At 38.8% G+C, this 23,382-nt stretch overlaps 1 protein-coding gene across 2 annotated transcripts; it reads left to right on the top strand.

Moving 5' to 3' along the window:
* Positions 1 to 12,061: 12,061 nt before the first annotated feature.
* On the top strand, positions 12,062 to 18,798 carry LOC141623030 (beta-galactosidase 3-like). 2 transcript variants are annotated; one of them, XM_074439062.1, is made up of 19 exons: positions 12,062 to 12,417; positions 12,527 to 12,622; positions 12,874 to 12,986; positions 13,407 to 13,473; positions 13,581 to 13,673; positions 14,155 to 14,298; positions 14,609 to 14,697; positions 14,780 to 14,885; positions 14,997 to 15,084; positions 15,232 to 15,350; positions 15,450 to 15,618; positions 15,975 to 16,146; positions 16,256 to 16,365; positions 16,452 to 16,561; positions 16,659 to 16,769; positions 16,995 to 17,108; positions 17,186 to 17,388; positions 17,838 to 18,186; positions 18,362 to 18,798. In XM_074439062.1, the coding sequence occupies exons 1-19, from the start codon at positions 12,238 to 12,240 to the stop codon at positions 18,512 to 18,514; spliced, it is 2,586 nt and encodes an 861-aa protein (XP_074295163.1). In that variant the 5' UTR covers positions 12,062 to 12,237; the 3' UTR covers positions 18,515 to 18,798. The 2 variants fall into 2 exon arrangements, with proteins under 2 accessions (XP_074295163.1, XP_074295162.1); XM_074439061.1 differs by having other exon boundaries at positions 12,074 to 12,417; positions 15,450 to 15,614; positions 15,971 to 16,146.
* Positions 18,799 to 23,382: the final 4,584 nt, after the last annotated feature.

The raw sequence follows: 23,382 nt of genomic DNA, 5'->3' as shown, positions 1-23,382 counted from the left end.
AGTACTTTTGTCGGCTGACCGAGAGATGAAACGGGCGAGAGCCGCCATTCTCCCAAAGATCATAACCTCTTTTCGATTCCTTGGTTCCGGCAGATTTAGGATTGCTTGGACTTTAACTGGATTAGCATCAATGCCTCTGGCACTGACGAGTACACCGAGGAATTTACCTGCCCGGACACCGAAGTTGCACTTCATTGGGTTGAGCTTCATCTTGTATTTCCTTAGCGAACAAAACGTTTCTCGTAAATCGGCCAGGTGCTCGCTGTCGGACTTGCTTTTCACGATAGCGTCGTCGACGTAAGCCTCAATGTTTCGCCCTTTTTGATTTTGGAATACTTTGTCCACCAGTCTGGTGTACGTTGCACCGGCATTTTTCAAACCAAACGGCATCATTTTGTACATGTATGTGCCGTTCGCGGTGATGAATGCGCATTTAGGCATGTCCTCCTCATTCATGAATACCTGGTGATATCCCGAGAAGGCGTCTAGCAGGCTCGGATGGTGTAGCTCGCCGTGGCGTCGATTAAGCTATCTATCCGAGGCAAAGGGTAACAATCCTTGGGGCATGCTTTATTAAGGTTGGTAAAATCTACGCACATTCTCCATGCCCCCGATGATTTCTTCACCATTACGACGTTGGCTAACCACTCAGGATAAGTACAAGGCATAATAAAGCCTGCTGCTAGTAATTTATCTACCTCGGCTTTGATGGCGTCATCTTTCTCGGCCGAGGAGTTTCTCATCCTTTGCTTGACAGGGCGAGCGGTGGGGAGTACGTTTAGCTTGTGAATGATTACCTCCCGCTCACGCCGGCATCTCGGCCGGCCGAGTAGGCGAAGACGTCTTTATTTTCCCTCGGCCAGATCTAGGAGAGCGGCTCTGAACTTTGGTTCCAAGTCGACACCGATAGTCACGGTGCGGCCTGGGTCAATCTCTACCTCCTCGGTCTCCGCTCCCTCTACCATGCCGACAATGGTATCCGTGTGTTTGCCATCCTGCCGTAAGGATGGGCTCTTCCCCTTTTCGATTTCTTCGCCGCTTTGAAGGATTGCAGGGTTGCACCCTCGGCGGATACTTGGATATTGACCACCTCATCGGTCTCGTTCTTCGAGACGAGCTTATGCGCTTCCCCGGTCCGAGACATACATCAATGTCGAGCCGGATGGACATCACCGCGTCTACCTCACTCAGGGTGTCTCGGCCTATGAGGACGTTGTAGGCGGATGATCCGTCAATGACCACGAATTCCGACATAACGCTCTTGGCCGCACCTCGCTCTCCGAACGTTATCGGCACTGATTGACCCTGGGGGTACCATGCCGCCCCCGAGAAGGCGTACAACGGGCTGGTGCAGGGGGTCAAGTCCTCAACCTTCAGACCGAGGCTAAGAAAGCATTCCCCGTACATAATATTTGTGTAAGCGCCCGTGTCAATTAGGCACCTCTTCACCAAGTGGTTGGCTATGTCCGGGTGGACTGTCGATGGATCGTCGTGAGGAGCGACGACTCCTTCGTAGTCCTTCTTCCCGATTGTCATATCGGGGACGTTGAAGCGGGGTTGCTAAGTTGGGCACAAAGTTGATGGCTTGATATAGCTCATTCAAAGTCCGTTTGTACCCACGAGTGGACTCGCCGCCCTCGTTGCCCCGATGACGACATTAATTACTCCTTTCTCGTTCTAAGACGGGTTTTTTATTTGATCCGCCGCATCTCGCTCTTCGGCCTCCGGCAATATATTTGCCTAGGCTTCCCTTCCGGATCGGTTCCTCAATGGCATTCTTCAAATGCCGGCGAGTTGTCGATGAGGTGGCCGGCGCAGCCGTGGTACTCGCAGTATTGGTTCGAGTCACCGTCTCCTTTTGGCTTGGGAGGCGTTCCCACTTCCGCCCTCGCCGCTTAGGCGAAGACCTTGGCGGCCGATGCGACTGAGGGGTTTTGTCATTGTAATGCCTTTGGTAAAACATTCCCGAATCTGTCGCCGCGCCGTCGAGGCCTGTTTCTTGCGCAGATCTATCGACCGTGACACTTGTTATTGTCTCGGCGTTTATCATCGGATCGTGACTGTTGTTGTCACGGCGCCTCTCATCCGGCTATCATCCCGGCGGCTTTTTCTCTCGAGGGCTCGGCCTCGGCCGGGGCCTACCCGGGTTTTGTGGTAATCTTCCACCTTGATGGCCTGGTCGGCCATCTTCCTCGCGGCGTCTAGGCCTGGCCCCGTGCTTGATGAGCTCGTCTTTTAAGTTTCCCTTTGGGAGGCCCTTCATCATCATCTGAAGCCGCCGGGGATTGATTTCCCGAATCTGCTGGACCTTGCCGTCGAACCTCTTCATATAGCTTCGTAGAGACTCGCCCTCCTCCCGCTGATAGTCGGGAGGTCCGACGTCTCCACGACCGTCCTTTTGTTGCAAGAGTACTTGGGCTAAGAAGGCGTCTTTTAGGTCGGCGAAACAAGATACCGAACCGTCGGGAAGCCCCTTGTACCAATTTTGAGCCATCCCATGCAGAGTCGTTGGGAAGACTCGGCACTGCACCTCATCAGTCTGCTCCCATACCGACATGTAAGACTCGAAAGCCTCGGCGTGGTCGGTCGGGTCGCTGTCTCCTTTATATGTGAACGCCGCAACTTCGACTTGGTTGGCACGGCGGTGTCTAGGACATAATCACTGAGGGGCTGTTTGACCACGTGTCGGATGACACGCGGCGACCGACTCCTCGCGTTCCTAGTCCGGCTTCTCTCCTCGTAGCGGGAAGGACTTCTTCTCCGGCTCGGGCTTCTTCTCCGCTCTCTCCACGAGTCGGGCCACTGTTCCCCTGGTGTGCCTCGTCGGTGTTGCGGCGGCGATGTCCTCTCCCGAGTGCGAGAAGGACTTACGTTTACCACGACCACTTTGGGCTCCTCCTGCGTCTTGATAGGTCCGCTTCTCCCAGTGCTCCGTTCAGGTTTCTTGGAGTCACGTTCTGGGCCCTGGTCTCCTGGACGGTTTCCGCCACTCGTGTGGGCGTACCTATGTGAGCTGGTGTGCTCCCAATCAGGTCCAGGAGTGTCTTCAGTTTTGCTACGTCAACCACCTGTCCCATGATGGTGACCTGGTTGGCGGGCGGCGGCGTGTCCGATGTTATCGGCATTCCGAATTCCGGTTGGACTACTCCGCCGGTGGAGGGTTGCACTACTCCAGAATGGTGAAATGTATCATCTTGGTAGAATGTGGCTTCGTCGGTTGCGACTACCTCTTGTTGTTTCGACATCTTAGCTTTTTGGGTGGGTTTTTTTTTGTGTTTTTGTTTTTGTTGTTTGGGAATGAATGTGACTAGCTTCTAGTTTGCTTTTCCCACAGACGGCGCCAATTGTTCCTGTGTAATTCCGGAGCGGATGTTTGTTACCACTCGTAGCTAGTAGAATGATGTCCTTGCTTGAATCCTCCTTGCGGTCTCCCGAAACGATGAACAAGGCGAGGCTCGGCTTTGGCCGAGCGTACTCACTCCGACGCTCAAGTCAGTAAACTTAGAGAGAAGTTGTTGTAACTTGGCTAAGAGTGTATTGTAGAGAGATAAGCAAGATATTACCAGATGAATAGTGGTTGTTAGGTCAATTTGTGGATCTCTTCCTCAATGAAGATTGAGGAGTATTTATAGGCTTTCACCTTTTGTCACGTAGTGGCCAAGTGGCTATCAGGTGAAAAGACTGTTATACCCTCGGCCGATGGACCTGTGGCAGGCTCGCCGAGGGTCTTGGATATGAGTACGCGGATTTGTGTCCCTACCGGCTAGTTGTCCGGCCGAGAATCGGGTGACAGTAGATGGGCTTCACCGGCTAGACTGTCTAAGTCGTTGACTTTGCTGTGAATACCCTTGACCTTGCTCAATGTGTTGACTTGGTCAGCGGTGCAGAATATGCCCCATCAAGTCCATATTTGGAAATTCGAATATTTGATAAATATTAGATTTGAATATCAGATAATATACAACCGTATTTTATTATAATTATATTAAATGTATTTGACATGTTAGACCCGTTGAATGTATGTAAATTGCAACATTTTATGTAAATTATGACATTTTAACTTATGTTTTAACATAAGTAATTAAAATATGAATATGAAATATGAGGGGGCCACATATAAAAACTCAGTAGTCAATCAAAAGACAAGAGAAAACTTGGCTTTTATACTAATATACTATGTAGATTATTTTCAAGACGATGCCATTTTTCACATTATTTACAAAAAAAAAAAAAAAAAGATTCTTTTATATTTCGTCCTTAATAATGTGATCTACAACAAAGGTTTCCTATGATAAATGAAAATGTCTAAAAAGGATAAATATTCGAACATAAAAATCGACGATAAAATAGAACAAAAGTTTGCTTTGATAAAAGAAAGTCAAAAACGAGAATGAGTAAAAAGTGTACGGTAACGACTAATAACGGTAATTTTCTTTATTATTTAATCGTGGGGTATGTGGTAACGACTAATAACGGTAAGGAAAAGGGTGAAGAAGAGTATTGGGCCAAAGAAGTAAGAAAATAAAGCAGCTGGAATCGGGCTGAGTGAAAAGTGGCCCAACGACCACTATACAGTTCCTTCCAATTATACTCGCATGGTCGCACGTGCACCGACACTATACATTCCGCTTGTACTCATTTCTCATTTCTCACAAATAAGTACTGTAGATCCCGCGCAAATGCACGATTTTTTAGATAATAATGTACAAAGACGTTAAATATTATCACAAAATCTCATTGAAAACGGCACGTATCCGTCACTTTGGAGTGACGGATACCATTTTCTCTCACAAATGACCCAAATAGAGGAGAGAGGGAAGCACATGGGGGTGCCCCCACCTTGTCCCCCCTATCCGTTTTGTGAGTGACATTACCCGTCATTTGCTCCGACCCGTCTTCAGCAAAACTAACTGAAATATTATAGCTTGGTAACATGATTAAGTCGGTATAAGAGAGACTATTTGATAGAGTAGTTTTTACACCAAATAATTAAGATTGACGTTTTAACTGAACCTAATTATATAATTACTTCATTATTAAAAATAACATTATTACAGTAAATGATTAAATTTCCAAGAGAATAACCTCAAGTAATGACTTAATTATACAATAATATTAGAGAATTGCAAAAAGAGATAGTCAACTTGTAGATTATTTGTATCAAAAGACAGGAAAATAGAATTGTGAAAAAAATAGCGCAACATATTTTGCCTCATATCATACATATTATTAATGCAATTCCATATGTATCTTTTAAAATTTGCATCTTATTAATATTTAATATTTTACTGCATTGTATTTTGATATAAAAAAAATGAAATGTAAAACTAATCAAAGAAAATTAAGTTAAGTTGTGATTTTTTTTTTCAATGAATTTGTTTTTTGTCACGAACCTAATAGTAAGTATGTGTCAGGTTATTGTCTAAAGTAATACTCCGTAATTATTGCATTACTGGAAACCTTAACAACTTATATACTCCGTATTTTATAATTTACTACCAATTTTATTTTATTTTATGAAAAAATTAGGATTATGAATTTAGTTAAAATATTAGAATTTAATTATAACAATATATTCATTGAAAAGATAATAATGTAATGGAAGCAAGTTTTAGTTATTACCTTATTTAGTTAGATGTTTTTTTGAAGGAAAAACTATAAGAGAATTTTTATTCTCTTAGTAGTAAAAAGGGAGATTCCCATACAAACATATGGTATCGAATGATTGAATCTGATCAGCACGGGTGAGCAAATTTAGGGCCAAATCAGTCAAATGACCGGATTGAACCATTTTGTATGAACTAAATCCGGATCGAAATCTTTTAGGTTCAATCATTGATCCTTATTTTTCAAGTTTTGGTCTTCGGTCTCGTTCGGTCTAAGACTGCCGAGTGAACCAAAATACTTCGTATATAGCTTTCATGTTTATTTATAGAAACTTTGTAAATAAATTGAATATTTTACGTTAAATCGTTATAAACTCAATTATAACAATTACAACAACAACAACATCAGAGCCTTAATCCCAAAATGATTTGGGGTCGGCTGACATGAATCATCTTTTCGAACCGTCCATGGGTGAACGCACGCCTCAAAATGCGAATAAAAAAAGGGAAGATGAAAAACAAAAAGGAAGAACGAAAATGTAATGGAAAGTCAAGGTGAATTTAGGGGTTTTAAAATCGAATTCCGTCTTTCTTTTATAAAAACTTAAAATTTAAATCGAGAGAAAAGATTAAAGCGATTTTTAAAAACCGAATAGAGTTAAGGATCCGGAATGAACCAGGTAAAATCTATAAGAAAGTGGTTGGCGAAAAAGTGTAATAAAGGAGAGAAAAATAAATAAATTAATTTCTTTAAATTAAATAAAAAAAACACTAAATCTGTCAAAAAACATCAAATACTAAAAATCCACATGTATCATTTCCCTCCATTGTGCCCTCTCCGTCACCATACTCTCCTCAAGCCCCAGAACTCTCATATCGTGCTCTATCACTCTAAACCATGTTTATTTATAGAAACTTTGTAAATAAATTGAATATTTTACGTTAAATCGTTATAAACTCAATTATAACAATTAGTTAAATTAAACAATAGTTTAAATAACTATTTTATTTTTTCCGTCAAAAACCGGACTGGACCGAAAAAATCGAGTTTGGTCCGGTCCGGGACCCCGAAACTTTAGCTCCGGTTATCGGTCCACTAAATTTATTTTTCAATCTTCAGTCAGTCAGATCCGGTTTTGCACTGATGCGCAACCCTACTGATCAACACCTCGACTCAATTCTTTTTTTGGGTGTTGACCGGGATACCGACAACTCGGGAAATCTCTTTCGGGATACGGAAGACAACTTAATAGGTACACTTCTTCCGAATTTGGTTTTTTCATTCACAAGAGTCAGGAATCGAACCCATATTTTTTTATGAATCAGTTGCCTTAATCTCTACCGCTAGGTTAAAGATTGGACGATGAAAATTTCGGGATTGATACAAATATTAGAGGGAAATTTTTGGACGTAGTAATTATTTCCTTAATTGGCTCCTTATCATGTGCCCAACCCTTTTAATAATGTTACAAAGGCCCTGTTTGTTAAACAATATATTAGGCGAAATTAGTAGATTTTAGCTTAAATAGTAGTTTGACCAATCAATCTACTAATTTTACGTATTTGGTTAATAACATATTCAGATAGCATATTGGTCAGAATCTACTATTTTTGAATATAGTGCTAATAGCAGCATATTGTAATAGCATATTGAGTTTATACATAGAAATGCTAGATTTGTCATATAATCTGCTAGTTACCAAACACGTTTTCTTAATTCTGCTAATTTCATATGATGGTCAAACCTGCTACTAAAATCTGCCAACCGTATTCATCAAACGCTATCTGCTTCTAACGTTTGCCAAACAGGGCCAAAGCCTAACTAATGGATCGAATTAATTAGGAGCACAATCTTACCATAAGAACAAATCGAATTAATTAGTATACTTAATTGTTGGATTTATTGAAATGCACAATGTTTTTTTTTTTTTTTTTTGAGTTATTCTACATATAATAACCTTTTTTTTTTCCGGACTCTACAAGGCAACCTTGCATTTTAGAAACGCGGTAACCTTCTACTACATTACTATCTATCACCATGACTTTTAACTTTTGTTTTGTCAATTTATACCGTTAAGTAGCTGAATTGGCGATAACATAACTCGCTGGTTAATGACTAAGGGCTCCTACACAACACCTATCATTTCCAACCCCTCCCCAAACTATCACCTACTCCCTTTAACCCACCACAATCACAGCTACCGCCGCCACCGTCACTACCGTCGCACCTTACCTCCATGACCGCCAAATTTCTCCACCTTTCAAAACCGCTAACCTGGCCCTTAAAACTTCTCTCCTACCCATGTAATATAACACCTCGACCCAAACCTAGGGCTGGGAGCGGTTACTCACGGTTGTTCGTCAAGCTGTGTACATGACTCACAAATCAACACGGGTCCTTTCCAGTGTATTTTGTCCTCACTCATGCACATCCCGGGAATATTCCCAGGATGTCACCCATCCTAAGACTAGTCTCGGTCAAGCATGCTTAACTGTTGAGTTCTTTCGCATGGATAACCATAAAAGAAAGTGCTTTTTGTTGAGATGAGTAGTACCTTTAATCCCTTTAAACACTAATCAAATTTTAAGCCTACCAATGAACCTTTTCAAGAGTACCCCACTCGAATAACGTATTCGATTTAGTGGAGTAGTACATGTAATCTTCTCCCACTCCCCTAAAACACTAGATCTCGGTTTTTGGAGAGAGGAATGGGGTTACCAAGGTGGGATTGCTTGTGGGGATGAGAGGTTAGGGTCGTAGCGCTTCTGGCGTGAGGAGCCAAGGAAAGGCACCAACGGTGGTGGTGGGGGGTGGACTGGTGGTTGTGACGTCCGGTAACCGAAATAATGGCGTGAGGTGGTGTAACCGATGGTTGAGAGAGGGATTGGTGGTGATGAATGGTCAAAGGTGAGGCTAGGGTAGTCAATGTCCATTCATCACCCACCCAACGCCACTTCATTGCCAACTCACCTAATTAACGACATTAATTGACGGAATAAAAGGTCACGGGAATAGAATCTCAGAGCATACACATTGAAGAGTATGTCTTCTTCCTCTTATTTCCTTTCCTTTCTTTTATTTTTTTTACACCTCATTTCCCATTATCTCCATCGTTCTCTTAACATTTTTTCATTTTTTTCCTACATCAAATAGGATCCTCTTATTCATTTTCTCATAAATTTTTGATGACAAAAAAATAAAAAAGTAACAAATTACTTGACACATGGTAGATAAGGGATGACTAGTGGGCACAAGGGCCAAAATTGTATTTCCTCTAAAAATAGAGGGAGTCTTCCTCTTCTTCTCTCAAAGAGATGTTCAAATTGATTTCACATTAAAGAGGACATCCTTTTAAAAGAGAGAGTGCTAAGAATCCACCATCCTCTTGAATATGAATGCTCTTTTGTTATTGAGGTTCACCACGAATGTGTTTTTAAAATGCAAAGTTACCTTGTAAGATTCGAAAAAACATAGGAACATTATGTAAATGTATAATTATTCTTCTCGTAAGAATGATCTTAGGAGCACAATCTTATTAAGCAAACACGTATAATGGACAATACGTGCATGACATAACAAATCACCAAAACAACCCGCTTACCTCAACTTCAATTTCCAGACAAGCAGGACATGATGTATATCCTGCCTAGTCTACCTCAAAGTAACAATTGGTCACATCTAATGGTAAGACGGGTAACAGATAGTCCTACCTGTGACAATGAGATTCATTTAATGTTGATAGATGAATTGTCTTTTTAGTTTTCACCTAATAAAAGTATTTTATAGCATAAAACTGTCTCACATAATAATTACTAATTACTATTGTGCACAACGAATAATTATTCCAATTCTATCATGGGACTAGACCTAAATCTGTGCAACTTAAGTCTTGATTCATTCATTTAGTACGGCCAGTTCATGAATAGAGTTTGACAACAAATATACAGATAAATGAAGTGAAGTAAACAAGTTGTATAGCTTCATTTGCTTATATCTGAGGAAGCTACACGGCACACACATCATTAATGTTACTCCTTGATAATAATGTCGGCAGGATTTTATTATAAATTTGTTGCCAGATCTCCATTGTCAGACCTTGTTATTCATTTTTTTCTTCTTAGCAGCAAATCTCAATAATTAAAATGGTTGAATCTGATTTCATTCCAACTGACCCACAAAGAATCACACCCTATCATTTCATTCTATATTTTTATTTTAGGAGCACATTAATAAATTGAATATAGAAAGATTTACGGTATAATCTCATGACAAATATAAGTGTAAATTTATTTTTACCATAATTAATGAGAATATCTTACAAATTTTTCCATATTTCGCTTATTAAGGTTTGGCTAAAGGCACACGTTAGAAAATTTTTTTATTTAGTTATTATAGGAAGATGCTTTGACGATACAATGGTATATCGAGTGTACCCAAAAAATCTCCTAATTGATTATTGATTACTAGTGTAGAACCCGTGCGAATTACACGGTATTTTAGATTGTCATGTGTAGAGAACTTAACAATTAGAGCTAAATAATAACATATAAATGAACTTTGAATTTTATTTTTAATTATCTACAATTGTTAATGTGTCAAAATATTAAGAATTAAAGTAGAGCGAATTTTACATTTTTACTCGGAATAAGTTTATGATTAAAAAAATAAGATTGTTAGTTTAATTACAAAAACTTATGCAATTTTTACGCATTTGAAGCATATAACTATTTTTGTAATTTTTGTTACAATATTCGGAGTAAGAATTTAAACGAAGTAAAAAATTTAAAGAATAAAAAAGTGAAAAGCACATATTGATTTTAATAATATGAGTAAAATATGCATACGTTTTAAATATAATATTTACAACATTTAAGATATATATATATTGGACTAATGAGATAATAATGAATAAAATACATTTGGCCCAACTATAAAAGTTGCGGTGTTTGATAAGATACTGTGACACATAAAGACCATATATTAGGTCCAATACATATCTAGAAAAAATTAGGCCCAATTTCTAGCTAAAAGCATTTAGGCGGGAAAATTTTCAGTTTTCCTATTCTTTTAGTATAAGGGGGATGTGATGAGTCATAGTTACTCATTTTGGTCATTTTTTCCCAAATATAGGAAATTTTTCAGTCAAAAGAAATAATTAATTAATCACCACATACTCCCTCCGTCCCGATTAATAATTATCTATTTTATTTTTAGGGTATTTCAATCAATAATTATCTATTTTTATTTTGGGCAAGTTATTGTGGATCAATTCGTATGCAAGTGGGATATCATGATTTTGTGTGGTTTAAAATCACTCTTTTTCTTTTCTTAATCTTTGTATCAAAATGAATATATAACCATTAATCGGGACGGAGTGAGTTCATTGAGAAGGACTAATCACTAATCTACAGTTTGAAAATAGATGGTGCATTCCATAATTATACTCCAATTGGTAAGGCCGTACAGATTTGGAGAGTTGTACACAATTAACATAAATATGCAAAAGTATAAATAAGATATAATAATGTGGTCCAAAAAAATTTACATTTACATCACAAGAATCATTCCCATTTTTTTCAAATCGAATCAAATTATATTTTTTTTCAAATCAAATCAAATAATATATCAAAGAAAATATGGTAAAAAATAACATTCAAAAAGACTCTAATATGGAAGAATCAAATATTCGTTCAAAATAAATCATACTTGACCCATTTTTTCCTTCTAGACTCATAGCCCTTATAATTTTTTTCCTTTACACACGAAAAATCATGCCACTATCAGAGCAACCTAAATTCCCGACCCACTTATTATAACAAAGAAATCTAATTAAACAACTTTTAATCCTCTGAAAAGTTAACCTTATTAAATTTTGGCCTCGAATTCAGGTTAACCTTCATCCTTATACAAATTATAATATCGAAATTAAACTCAATCATTTGATAGCAATTTAGAATTCAATTCAGTTCGCATCACATTATACCGAATCTAGTAAACCCCAAAGTCCCAAACTACAATGCCACATTGACACACACATGACATACTCACATAGCCATTGACATTTGTGATTTTGCAAAGCTGTAACGTAACGTGACTACGTTACAATCATAAATATCATTACATAACACACATTCTAATCAATTTTTTTTCTTTTAATTCCATTGACGTAAGTATATGATTATAACGTGAAACTTAGACTTTCCTGACTATCACAAATTCTCCTTTGTGATGGGGCTGATGATTGATATTCGTTATAAGCATAAGATGGGTCAAGTAAAACCCACATGGATAAATAAAACAAATCATTCGTGATTTCCTAAGCACTTTAAATTTTGTTTTATCTATCCATATGAATGATAATTGAACCGTCACAAGCTTATAACGGATATAGCCGTCACAAGGGAGACTCATTGACTAACTATATAAATATATACGTGTCCACACCTTCCAAGACACAAGAGTAAATATAGAGTGTGACTTGTGTGTATCAACTCTTCATGTCACACAGTCACCCCATAACTATCTTAAAACACTCTTCTTCTCTAATTATATGATTCATAATTTTATATATCTGTTCTAAAAACACTATAATTCACCCACATTTTCTATTTTATTGAAGATTACAAAAAAATGGGGTGTAATAATTTAGTAAAAATGAATTTTTTGATGTTTTTATGTGTGCTAATGTTGTTATTTAATGTAGAGTTGATGAATTGTAGTGTGAGTTATGATAGGAAGTCTCTTTTGATTAATGGGCAAAGGAAAATTATTATTTCGGGTTCGATACATTATCCCAGAAGTACTCCTGAGGTAAATTCATTTGTGTTTTTTTTTACTGTTCTGTTTGCGGGTTTTGAGTTTTTGAGTGGATACTTCGTGTTAGTCGACCCGAAATCATTGATTTTTTGCAACTATGTAGATGTGGGAAGATTTGATAATGAAGGCAAAGAAAGGAGGACTTGATGCAATTGACACCTATGTGTTTTGGAATGTTCATGAGCCTTCTCCTGGCAATGTAACTCTTTTCTATTACTCATCATCATCATATCATTTTCAGCAATGTATTTACTTCATGTTATTTTTTTAGTATAGATTTGTCGATTGATCTTGCTTAAGACCGTCTTAACTGACGACCTCTCACAATATTTTAATCGGTTATGAAAGTTGTGTTAAGTTAAGACGCTATTAAACAAGAAACGGTGTAGATTTGGATCTATATGAATACTCATTTTATTTTTTTTGTCGGTGTGGTATAAAATTTCTCAGTACAATTTTGAAGGAAGAAATGATCTGGTTAGATTCTTGAAGATTGTACAGAAAGCTGGTCTATATGCTCATCTTAGACTTGGACCTTATGTTTGTGCTGAGTGGAATTTTGGGTATACACCACCTTCCCTATTTTTCAGTATTTTATTTAATTTTCTAATTCATTAATTCCCTGATATTTAGTACTTCAGATTTGACAGTGTTGCTGCTTTATTTTAAGGTTAAGGACTTTTGCTTTTATGGTGCTTTGGTGACGGGGGTAAAATGGGTCAATTCATTTTTATTATATTTGGAGTAAATCATTTGGAGTAGTCCGGATGAGTCGGGTACGACCAAATGGCAGTAAATATGTACATACTGAGTTATAACACCGTTGGGTTCTCTGAGTGTTGAACCTTCAATGGTTGGACCTCTGGTTAAGCTAGATCAACTCTCCGTCAACTGATTTAAGTGCTTAGGGTGAAATGAATTCATGAATATGCTGATTTTTTTTTTTTTTTTTTTTTTTTTTTTTTTTTTTTTTGCTGATGTAGTGGGTTTCCTGTGTGGCTGAAGTATGTTCCAGGCATCAGCTTCAGAACAGATAATGAACCTTTCAAGGTCTGGTAATTCCAAAGTTTCACATTTTCCAATCTTGTATGGTAATTTATAAGGGGCACGTAGACGATTAACATAACTAACTGAAATTGTGTAATGCCGTCTTATAGAGGGCAATGCAAGGATTCACGGAAAAGGTGGTCAGCTTGCTGAAGAGTCATAATCTATACCAGTCTCAGGGTGGACCGATTATTCTTTCTCAGGTGAGACTCCTGAACCCTGCTCATATCGAGGGGAGCTTCACTTGTAGCCAGTTATATATGATCAATAATGTCTAGCTTCTGTCATTCCATCCCTGCATTGGAATATAATTACACCTCACATCATAAAACTGAATCCGAAAATTTGATTTGAGATATTTGAACTGATATCTGAACATTGAGCTGGTTTGGACTTGAAACCTGGTTCAACATGAACCAAATCAGAATTGGACCGAATCTGGCATACTGTGCTAATACATGTAAATATTTGTGCCTCTTTCCCAGTCAAGTACCCATCGGCCATTGCAGTTCCGATCCCCAACTCCATCTAACGGAATAATTACTCCTAGTAATTATAGTATGGTGTTATTGTTGTTTACAATGTACAAATGCGAATTTGTGAGTCCGTCTGGTACATGCCTTCATTACCAAAAAATTATGTAAGTAATGATTCTAAAATATGGGGTTGGATCCTTTCTTCTAGATTGAGAACGAGTATGGGAATCTAAGATCGCATCTTGGCCAAGAGGGTTATAATTATATGAGCTGGGCTGCGAAGATGGCGGTCAGTACACAGACAGGTGTTCCGTGGACAATGTGCAAGGACATTGAAACTCCTGATCCTGTGGTAAGCCCCTTCTCATAGTAGTAATCCTCAGATTTTGGTTGAAGTATGCATCTATACATCTGATTTAGTTTGGCAAAGCTCTTCATACTAAGTTTTAACACCACTGCGTTCTCAAGGAATTGAACGCGAGATCTTTGGTTAAGCTAAGATCAAACCCCTTAATCTAAATGCTCAGGGGTATCTTTATCCTGATAAAATTGCTGTAAATCTGACTTCGCCAGTACATGGACATAATTACTGTGTAGTATAAAAATACAAAATGTCTTTCAAATTCTCATGTTATTGTATTATGTTTTGTTGTCTGAGGCAGATTAACACATGCAATGGCTTCTACTGTCATCAATTTACACCCAACAGACCATATAAACCGAAACTATGGACAGAGGCTTGGAGTGGCTGGTATTTTCCTTTCCTTGTTATAGTTTGTTGCATCCAAACATTTTCCTTTCCGGAAGTCAATTGGTGTGCAAATTCTGAGCAGGTTCACTGAGTTTGGTAAGTCTAGCTCACAAAGACCGGTACAGGATTTGGCTTTTGCAGTTGCACGGTTCATACAGGCCGGAGGATCCTTGGTGAATTACTACATGGTACTTTTCTAGCAAACGTAGTTTCATTCTACCTCGGTCTTGTTTTTCCACTTCTTCCTTGTTTTGTTTCTTGTATTCTCTTACACTTCCAATATATATCATGTAAAATAGTATCACGGCGGGACAAACTTTGGACGAACTGCAGGCGGTCCATTCATCACTACCAGTTATGACTATGATGCCCCTATCGACGAATATGGTAAAAATCCAATTGTTTCATCATTGTATTAGTTACGTATAAGAACTTATTTTCTTGTCCTTGATAATAAATTGTTCCAAGACTTTTAACACTGGTAAAAATGAAGGGGAAACCTTGAAATTGTTGTAACCAAATTTCTGCACGCAGGTTTGATAAGACAACAGAAGTACGGTCATCTGAAAGAACTTCACAAGGCAATCAAGTTATGTGAATCTGCTTTAGTTTCAGCAGATCCGATCGTTACTGAATTGGGCCCCAAACAACAGGTTTCGTCTCTACTGATATAGTAGCTACTGCACTGATCTTGTACGACTAATATTTGGGCAGTCTTAACTAACTCGAACCACTCTCTTAATGTTCTCCAGGCTCATGTATTTTATCCAGTGAAGGGAAGCTGTGCTGCCTTTCTAGCGAATTATGATCCAGAGTCGGGTGCAAAAGTTCTGTTCAATAATAAACACTATAACCTACCTCCATGGTCCATCAGCATCCTTCCAGATTGCAAAAATGTTGCATTCAACACTGCAAAAGTATGTATTCTAGAGACTTGTTATATTTAAAAGGCTTTACATCTGCAAATGAAGTTATTTCACTCTTTATTGTCTCGGACTTGCCATAGAGTAGATTTGTCGTCATTATGAGTGTGCTTTTATCTGATCATTTTGGATCATTTTTGCGTCAGTGGTTATGGGTCCTCCCACTATTTTAGGACTTGATTATTAAGGTTCTTGTTCAAATTATTTATTCCTGCTCGAGTCTAAATTGGTTTCGGACTACTTCAGTTTGGAGTCGAGTCGGTTCAGTCCGAGTCGAATAAGATTTTACAAGTCTACTCTAGGGTGATAAATCAGTGAAATTCTGACTCTTGCTTTACATATGATAAAAGGTAGGGGAGCAAACATCGCACATGGTAATGATGCCAAGCAATGCCAATATACATCAGTGGGAGAGTTACAATGACTTATCTGCTGTAGACGATAGCTCAACCATGTCTGCTTTTGGTCTACTAGAGCAAATAAATGTCACTAGGGATAGTACTGACTATCTCTGGTACAAAACTAGGTAAAAGCGATACTTATATCCCTATTTTGTTATCAAAAAGTATAGATTTATAGTTTAAACTTTAAACCTTGGCATGACTTGTTTCCTCATGTGTTGGTTTTATTTATAGTGTTCGTGTTAAGCCATCTGAGTCATTCCTCCATGGCGGAAAATTACCCACACTCATAGTGGAATCTACCGGGGATGCTGTTCATGCCTTCATAAACGGGCAGCTTATTGGTATCGGACTATCCTCCAAGCGATTTCCCTCTACAAATAAGGATCTTTATTTTTGCTCATTTATTAATTGATATAATCATTTGTAGGATCTGCATTTGGGGGAAGAAAAGCCAGAAGATTTAGTTTCAGTAAAAAAGTTAATCTGAAGTCCGGGAGAAACAAAATCGCACTGCTAAGTGTAGCAGTTGGTTTACCTGTAAGCACTATCTTTTCTCATCTATTGATCTATCTATACTAAGAATCTCTTAATCCTGTTCTCATTCTGATAATGTTTTAAAATTTGATTCCTATAGAATGTAGGAAAGCATTACGAGAATTGGAACACCGGAATTCTTGGACCAGTTGTACTGGAAGGTCTTGACAAAGGGAGACTTGATCTGTCTAAGAAAAAATGGACCTATCAGGTGATCAAATATTGAAGAAATTACGACCTTTCATTTTGTCTTGTATGAGACAGTCACACATGTGAAATCAACCCAAATGGCAAATACTCTTGTATTTCTTATTTAATTATTTGTTAATTGATTCGTCTAATATGTAAGACCGTCTCATTGAAGTTTTGCGACAACCTTTTTATTTCTTGCTCTAATCAAACCTCTTACTGAAGAATTTGAGCTGCTACTGTCCAGGTTGGTCTGAAGGGGGAGTCGATGAATCTGGCATCTCCAAATAGTGCATCCATAGTGGGTTGGATGGACAGTAAAATAGTTTTACCAAAACGGCAACCACTTGTGTGGCATAAGGTACGAGGAAATTATCCTCTTATCTCGGCTCTCTATATGAATTAGCTTTAATTTTTCACCTCTTTGGAATACTGCAGGCTTACTTTGATGCTCCTGAAGGAAATGAACCACTCGGTGTGGACATGCACAGCATGGGTAAGGGTCAGGTGTGGATCAATGGGGTAAGTATTGGGAGATATTGGACAACTGTTTCCCAAGGGCAATGCAACGGTTGCAGCTATACCGGGAGATTCCAACCACTTAAGTGCCAAGTCGGATGTGGCAAGCCCTCTCAGAGATGGTTAGTTGATTACCCCTTTGCCTTAACAATTTAGGCGGCTATGAGTTGGGTTTGCTCAGTCCAGTCATTTTCGGGTATATTATGGATTTCAAGTCTGATCAAATGTATGTGTTAATTGATTTTGGATTGGGTCGCTGGGGTTGAGTCAATTCATTCTAGGTCATGTTTTTTAAGGTTCTTGTCATTTTTGTGTTACGAACTTAGGTATAATTTCGATTAGTCAATTCATGGTGGGTCAGTTTGGGCCGAGTCAGATTAGGTTATTTCACAATAGTGGGGCCAACAAAGTTCGGGTTAGTTCCAGTTTGGATTGGCTAAGTTCGGGTATCAGTTTCATTATTTAGTTTGGGTCTACAGACCGGTCATTTGGGTGGGTCAGCTTTTTGCGATCTACATCCAAAAAAGATCAAAACCCAAATAACATATTAGCAATACTTTTAATGATCCAGGTATCATGTTCCTCGAGCGTGGTTGAAGCCCAGAAGAAATCTACTTGTTGTATTTGAGGAAATGGGCGGAGATCCGACCAAAATATCTATTAAAAAGAGATCGGTGAGCACAGTATGTGCACAGATCTCTGAGTATCATCCAAGCATTAAGAGCTGGAAGCTGGATACTGTTGAAAGCTATGGCAGAACACAAGAATTTCGCACCAGACCCAAACTCCACTTGCAATGTGCATCCAACCAGTACATATCTTCCATCAAATTCGCAAGCTTTGGGACTCCTCTCGGAACTTGTGGTAGGTTTGAGCAAGGAAAATGCCATGCCCCTACCTCAAATTCGGTCATACAGAAGGTACGAAACCACATTCTGTCTTTTATGTTCAGTCCTTTAGAAAACAATATGAGATGAGAATTTGAGTATAGTGGTCATATAATAATCTCATGAAAATCGTCTTAAGATGAGAATTTGTGAAAAAACTTTTATCCGCACAAATCAGTAAGAGTGACTTTTGCTGTAAATGTCACAGAGGTGCATAGGGAAGCAGAGATGTGCAGTGGTCATAACTAACAGCAACTTTGGGCGAGACCCTTGTCCGAATGTCTTGAAGCGACTATCAGTTGAAGCCGTATGTTCTTTCAGAACTTCTACACACGCAAACCAAACGATTATACACAATTGATCACACTATTGATAAACTGTAACTTCCAACCAAATCAATCTCAAGTTAGTTTTCTTAGGTAGGTGAAATAGTTACCTGAAGCAACCTGTCATTATTAAAATTATAGTTTTAACAGTTTGTTTGGTGTTTGTTTTGTAAGTAGTAGTTTTGTTCTAGATTTAGCATTTCTGTAGAGTGATTTCATTGGTTATTTCGCTTCACCACGATGATTCCGTGGTTCTGAACCCTGAACATTCAGAGAGAGGCTAGGAAAAGTATTTCTAATAATGTTATAGAATTTGGTGTCTTCTACAATGTCAAGTCGAACATCTAGTAGCTCTTATTTGAATAGACATCGAATCGGAATCACTAACTACTTAGCCAAATATATCTATATCTCGAGACACCAAACATAATTCCTATATGTCGAGCTCTTAAAACACTTCTTGTTAAATTACGACTCTCTTCGATTGAGGCACCTACTGGCCTTCTGGGTACTTGGATCAACAAATGCGAGTAGCTGTTAGTTTTATTTGAGGTCTTAGCCTAGGTTGAAGGCCCAAATAATTGATCAATGTCAAAACTTAAGAAGGGGCTTTTAACACCTTTAGGGCTTTAGATTCACCCGACTTGAATCCAAACTAAACCGGTATGCAAAAAGTATTAGTTTGTCATTGGGCTTATCAGTGAACCAGCTAAATAGTTTTTTTTTTTTTTTTTTTTTTTTTTTGGCGGCCATAAAGAAAGATATACCTAACTATTCATAGCCTCACATGCGAGGCCATGAGCAAAATTATTAAAAGATCTATGAATATAACTAAAGGCTAGACAGTGAAAAGGAGCAAGAGCATGAATGTCATTAAGGACATCCGCTAGTTGTTGATGTGGCTTCTGAATCCCTGCAAGATGACAAATATGCGAAAGGCAGTCCGAGGAAACTTCCAAGTGACGAATCCCCCGATCCACAGCCCATAACAGAACTTCATGTAGCCCCAACCCTTCAGCCTGTAAAGCCGACGCAACTCTAATACTTCTCCTAGCTGAGAAGATAACCTCCCCAATATCAGAGTAAACAACCCATCCTATTCCTGCATTATCCATGGATTTCCATCCGGCATCAACCATAATACGCAAATGTTGACATGCGCTAATGGTTCCCACGACGCAAATAGGTTTGCTTTCCCGAACCCAGAGAGTTCGTTCATTCTGCCATCCCGAGCCATCCTGGCCACAATTCACTTTACCAGTCTTAACCATGTCCAAAGCCCTATCTGCCGTCCCCACCACTTGAGACCAATGCCGAACGAACATTTGTGGATGGAAAGTTGCCCCTTGAAAATGAATCTGATTTCGGACACTCCATAAACACCATAATGTGGCCAAAAACCTGACCAAACGACCATCCGATTCCTCGAGCTTATCCAGATAATAGATCCAATCAATGATTCATTTTCCAATAGTCAGATTTGACCTATGTTCTGAACGAATGCCAATTTCTGACGATGCCCACAGTCTTCGTGGCACATGACAATCACGAAAAAGATGTTCCATTGTTTCTGTAACCGTACCATCATTATTGCATAACTTACATCCCGGATCAACTCCAATATTTCGCCGTGCAAAATTGTCATCCACCGACAGTGATTTGGTAATGATTCGCCAAATCAGAATTTTCCACACTTGCAGCCCTGGTAGTCGCCACAATTTCCTTTTACAAAAAAGTCGTTCGTCATCATTAAGCCTTGATTTATCCTTACTCGACCCCTTTTGTTCCATGAACCTTTTGTTCCATGAACTCACCAAAAAGAACCCCATAACCACTTTTGACACTATAATCCCTGTCACTATTATGCACCCAGTAAAGTTCATCCCGCATCCGCGAACGACCAATAGGAGTAACAAGTATACGTTTGGCACTGTCATCTGAAAAAATATTTTGAATTAGAGGTTCATTCCAAGTTGTACTAGATCCATTACTACTCTGGCACCTTATATCTTTAACCGTTAAATTGCATAACTCCAGATGCTCTAAAACTAAGATCCCTTCATTTGGCTCAGGACATTCACCACTGACCCATTTATTCAACCAAACATTCAGGTCCGAGTCTAAACCCGGCTTCCATCCCACATGTTGTCGGATGAATTCTAACCCCTACAAAACACTCCTAGCGCCCCATGATAACCCCACTATTGAGAGTCACATTGCCAGTACAAAAACCCTTCCCCCTAATCAATTTTTGTCGAAAAACGTGAGTGAAAAAGGAATCATGACCACGTAGAATCCGCCACGCATGCTTAGCCAACATTGCCTTATTTAAGCATTCAATATTTCGAATGCCAAGGCCTCCTTCGCGTTTCGGTAAACTCAGGAATTTTTGACTACACCAATGAATAGGTTGCCCCTTTCTACATCCAGCCCACCAAAAATATGACAAAAGAGAATTAATCCTGTTAGTCACACTTACCGGTATTTTAAAGACCGATAGAAAATAGTTGGAAAGATTTGATAGGACGGAAGAAATCAGAGTTAACCTTCCCGCCGGTGAGAGAAAAATTCCATTCCATGATGAGATACGTTTCATCACAATATCAATAATGCTCTTAAAGAGTTCCCTTTTTGATCCTTGAAAATCAGTAGGTAATCCTAGATATTTTCCAAGGCCCTTATTGCCTTTAATCTTCAGACATTTTAATCCTCGACGCGCACTCCTGAGTATGGTACTAGGACTAAAAAAAATCCCCGATTTATCTTCATTCATAATCTGCTCCGACGCTTGGCAATACTTTTCCAAAATACACCTTAACATTTCGAATGAGTTCCCTTGATCCTGAAGAAAGAACACCGCATCATCCGCGAAAAACAAATGAGTTAGTGGTTGCTCACCACTACACAGACTTATACCCTTTAAGGACCCATTTTAACTGTGCCCTATCTAAACTACATGAAAAGGGCTTCCATACAAAGAACAAAAAGATAAGAAGATAAGGGGTCTCCTTGCCTTAATACACATTGGGGGTTGAATAATCGTAATGGTGCCCCCATTAAAGAGGACCTGATACGACACCGTCGTAACACAGTTCATAATCAACTTGACCATTCATCCTGGAAAACCTACTTTAATAAGGACCGCTTGAAGAAAATCCCATCTTACCCGATCATAAGCCTTACTCATGTCTGTCTTAAAAGCAAAACGACCATACTTTCCTTTTTTTTAAGAGAATTTATCTTATAAAGAGCTTCATACGCAAGCAAAACGTTATCCGAGATATGCCTGCCAGGAACAAAAGCATTCTGAAACTCACCAACCAAGTAACCCATCACCTTGGCCAAGCTATTTGTGATACATTTGGAAACAATTCGCATGAACACATTACACAAGCTAATAGGGCGATAGTCGCCTATCCCCCTCCGGATTGTCACACTTCAAAATCAAAGTAATGAAAGTTCGATTTAATTCCTTAAGGACCACACCCGAATTAAACACAGATAGAACCGCCTTAGTGACATCCTTTTTAATAAAATGTCAACATTTTTGGTAAAAAAATAGCTGGGACACCATCTGGACCCGGAGATTTAAGCGCACCCATCTGAAAAACAGCGCATCGAACCTCTTTGGCTGTGAATGGACAATTTAGGATATCACCATCATCACTAGTAACAACTCTTGTGAAGTTACCTAGTAAATTTTCCATACTCACCAATCTAGTATCATCATCCATCATCTGAGTCGGATTATACAGATTAAAAAACGAATCATGAAACATATTTCTAACAAGCTCAGATTCGTAAACCCATAGACCATTAGTATCCTTAATCCCAAGAATAAAATTCCTCCCTGCCCGGCCTTTGACCCAATTAAAGAAGTACTTAGTACAAGTATCCCCTTCTACCATCCACTTCAATTTCGCTCGTTGGCGCCAAAAAACCGCTGCTGCTTTAGCAAACTCACGAACCTCCTCATTCTTTTTTGTATAGTAATCATCATTCCCTTCTGTAATTGCCATATCCATACCCCTTTCCAACTCTAAATCAAAGTCCTCTCATTTTTGCTTCCATTGTAATCGCTTATCAAGAGCCCACTTTTTAACATATTGTCGCACTCTTGATAGTTTTCTTGCGACTCGAAAAGATGGGTTTCCCCAAACATGATAGCGCCATACATTCTTAATGAGAGCAATACAATCTTCATGCGTGAGAACTCAAGCATCCATCTTGTAAGGTTTTTTACACGTGTTCCGCGTTAAATGTAAGTCTAACTTAATTGGTGCATAATCCGATATTTGTATTGGATAGTGTTTTATGCCCGTATCCGGAAACAAAGTAAACCAATCCTTCGAACTAAGAGTGCGATCAATCCTCTCATAAACCCTCTTTACTCCTCTCCCATTATTGCACTAAGTAAAACGCGGTCCTTTGAAAGGAATATCCACTAATTGATTATTAATCCTCCATAAGTTAAAATCATATGCTCCACTAATCCCCCATAAATAACTAATGTCGAACTAACTGAACTCCGACTGCTTTATCAAGAAGACAACAAAGAAAAAGAAACTATAAAAGTTACCTTATAGTGAACGGCCTTGGTCCATGTAGCCGGATTGTGCAATGAACCTCCCAAACTGATATGAATTCCAGGAATAATCGAGGAAAACTGAGACAATAATAGGATTCTTATGAAGAGAAAAGAATCGAATGCTTTATCTTATTAATTCTGGTAAGTGAGAATTACAGAGGAATGTTTAGAGAGAAGTAAGAGAGATATTACAGCAAAAATGATGAATGAATCTAACAACCAAAACAGCTTATTTAAAGACAGTTCTAACAACTTTTCCCGCCAAAACTCTCTAACAGAATTCTAAAGAATTCTGTTTAGAATTCTGTTTCCAAC

This window comes from Silene latifolia, chromosome X (assembly GCF_048544455.1).
Source record: "Silene latifolia isolate original U9 population chromosome X, ASM4854445v1, whole genome shotgun sequence".
NCBI lineage: Eukaryota > Viridiplantae > Streptophyta > Magnoliopsida > Caryophyllales > Caryophyllaceae > Silene > Silene latifolia.
Note: the sequence above shows the minus strand (reverse complement) of the source record. Positions and strands in the feature narration are given on the sequence as shown.

Excerpts from the sequence above, each read along its gene's own strand:
- LOC141623030 (XM_074439062.1), top strand. The coding sequence starts at position 12,238 with ATGGGGTGTAATAATTTAGTAAAAATGAATTTTTTGATGTTTTTATGT. Across the intron at positions 14,299-14,608 it reads TTGAAACTCCTGATCCTGTG|ATTAACACATGCAATGGCTT; the intron begins GTAAGCCCCTTC and ends TGTCTGAGGCAG. Across the intron at positions 16,770-16,994 it reads AGAAAAAATGGACCTATCAG|GTTGGTCTGAAGGGGGAGTC; the intron begins GTGATCAAATAT and ends GCTACTGTCCAG.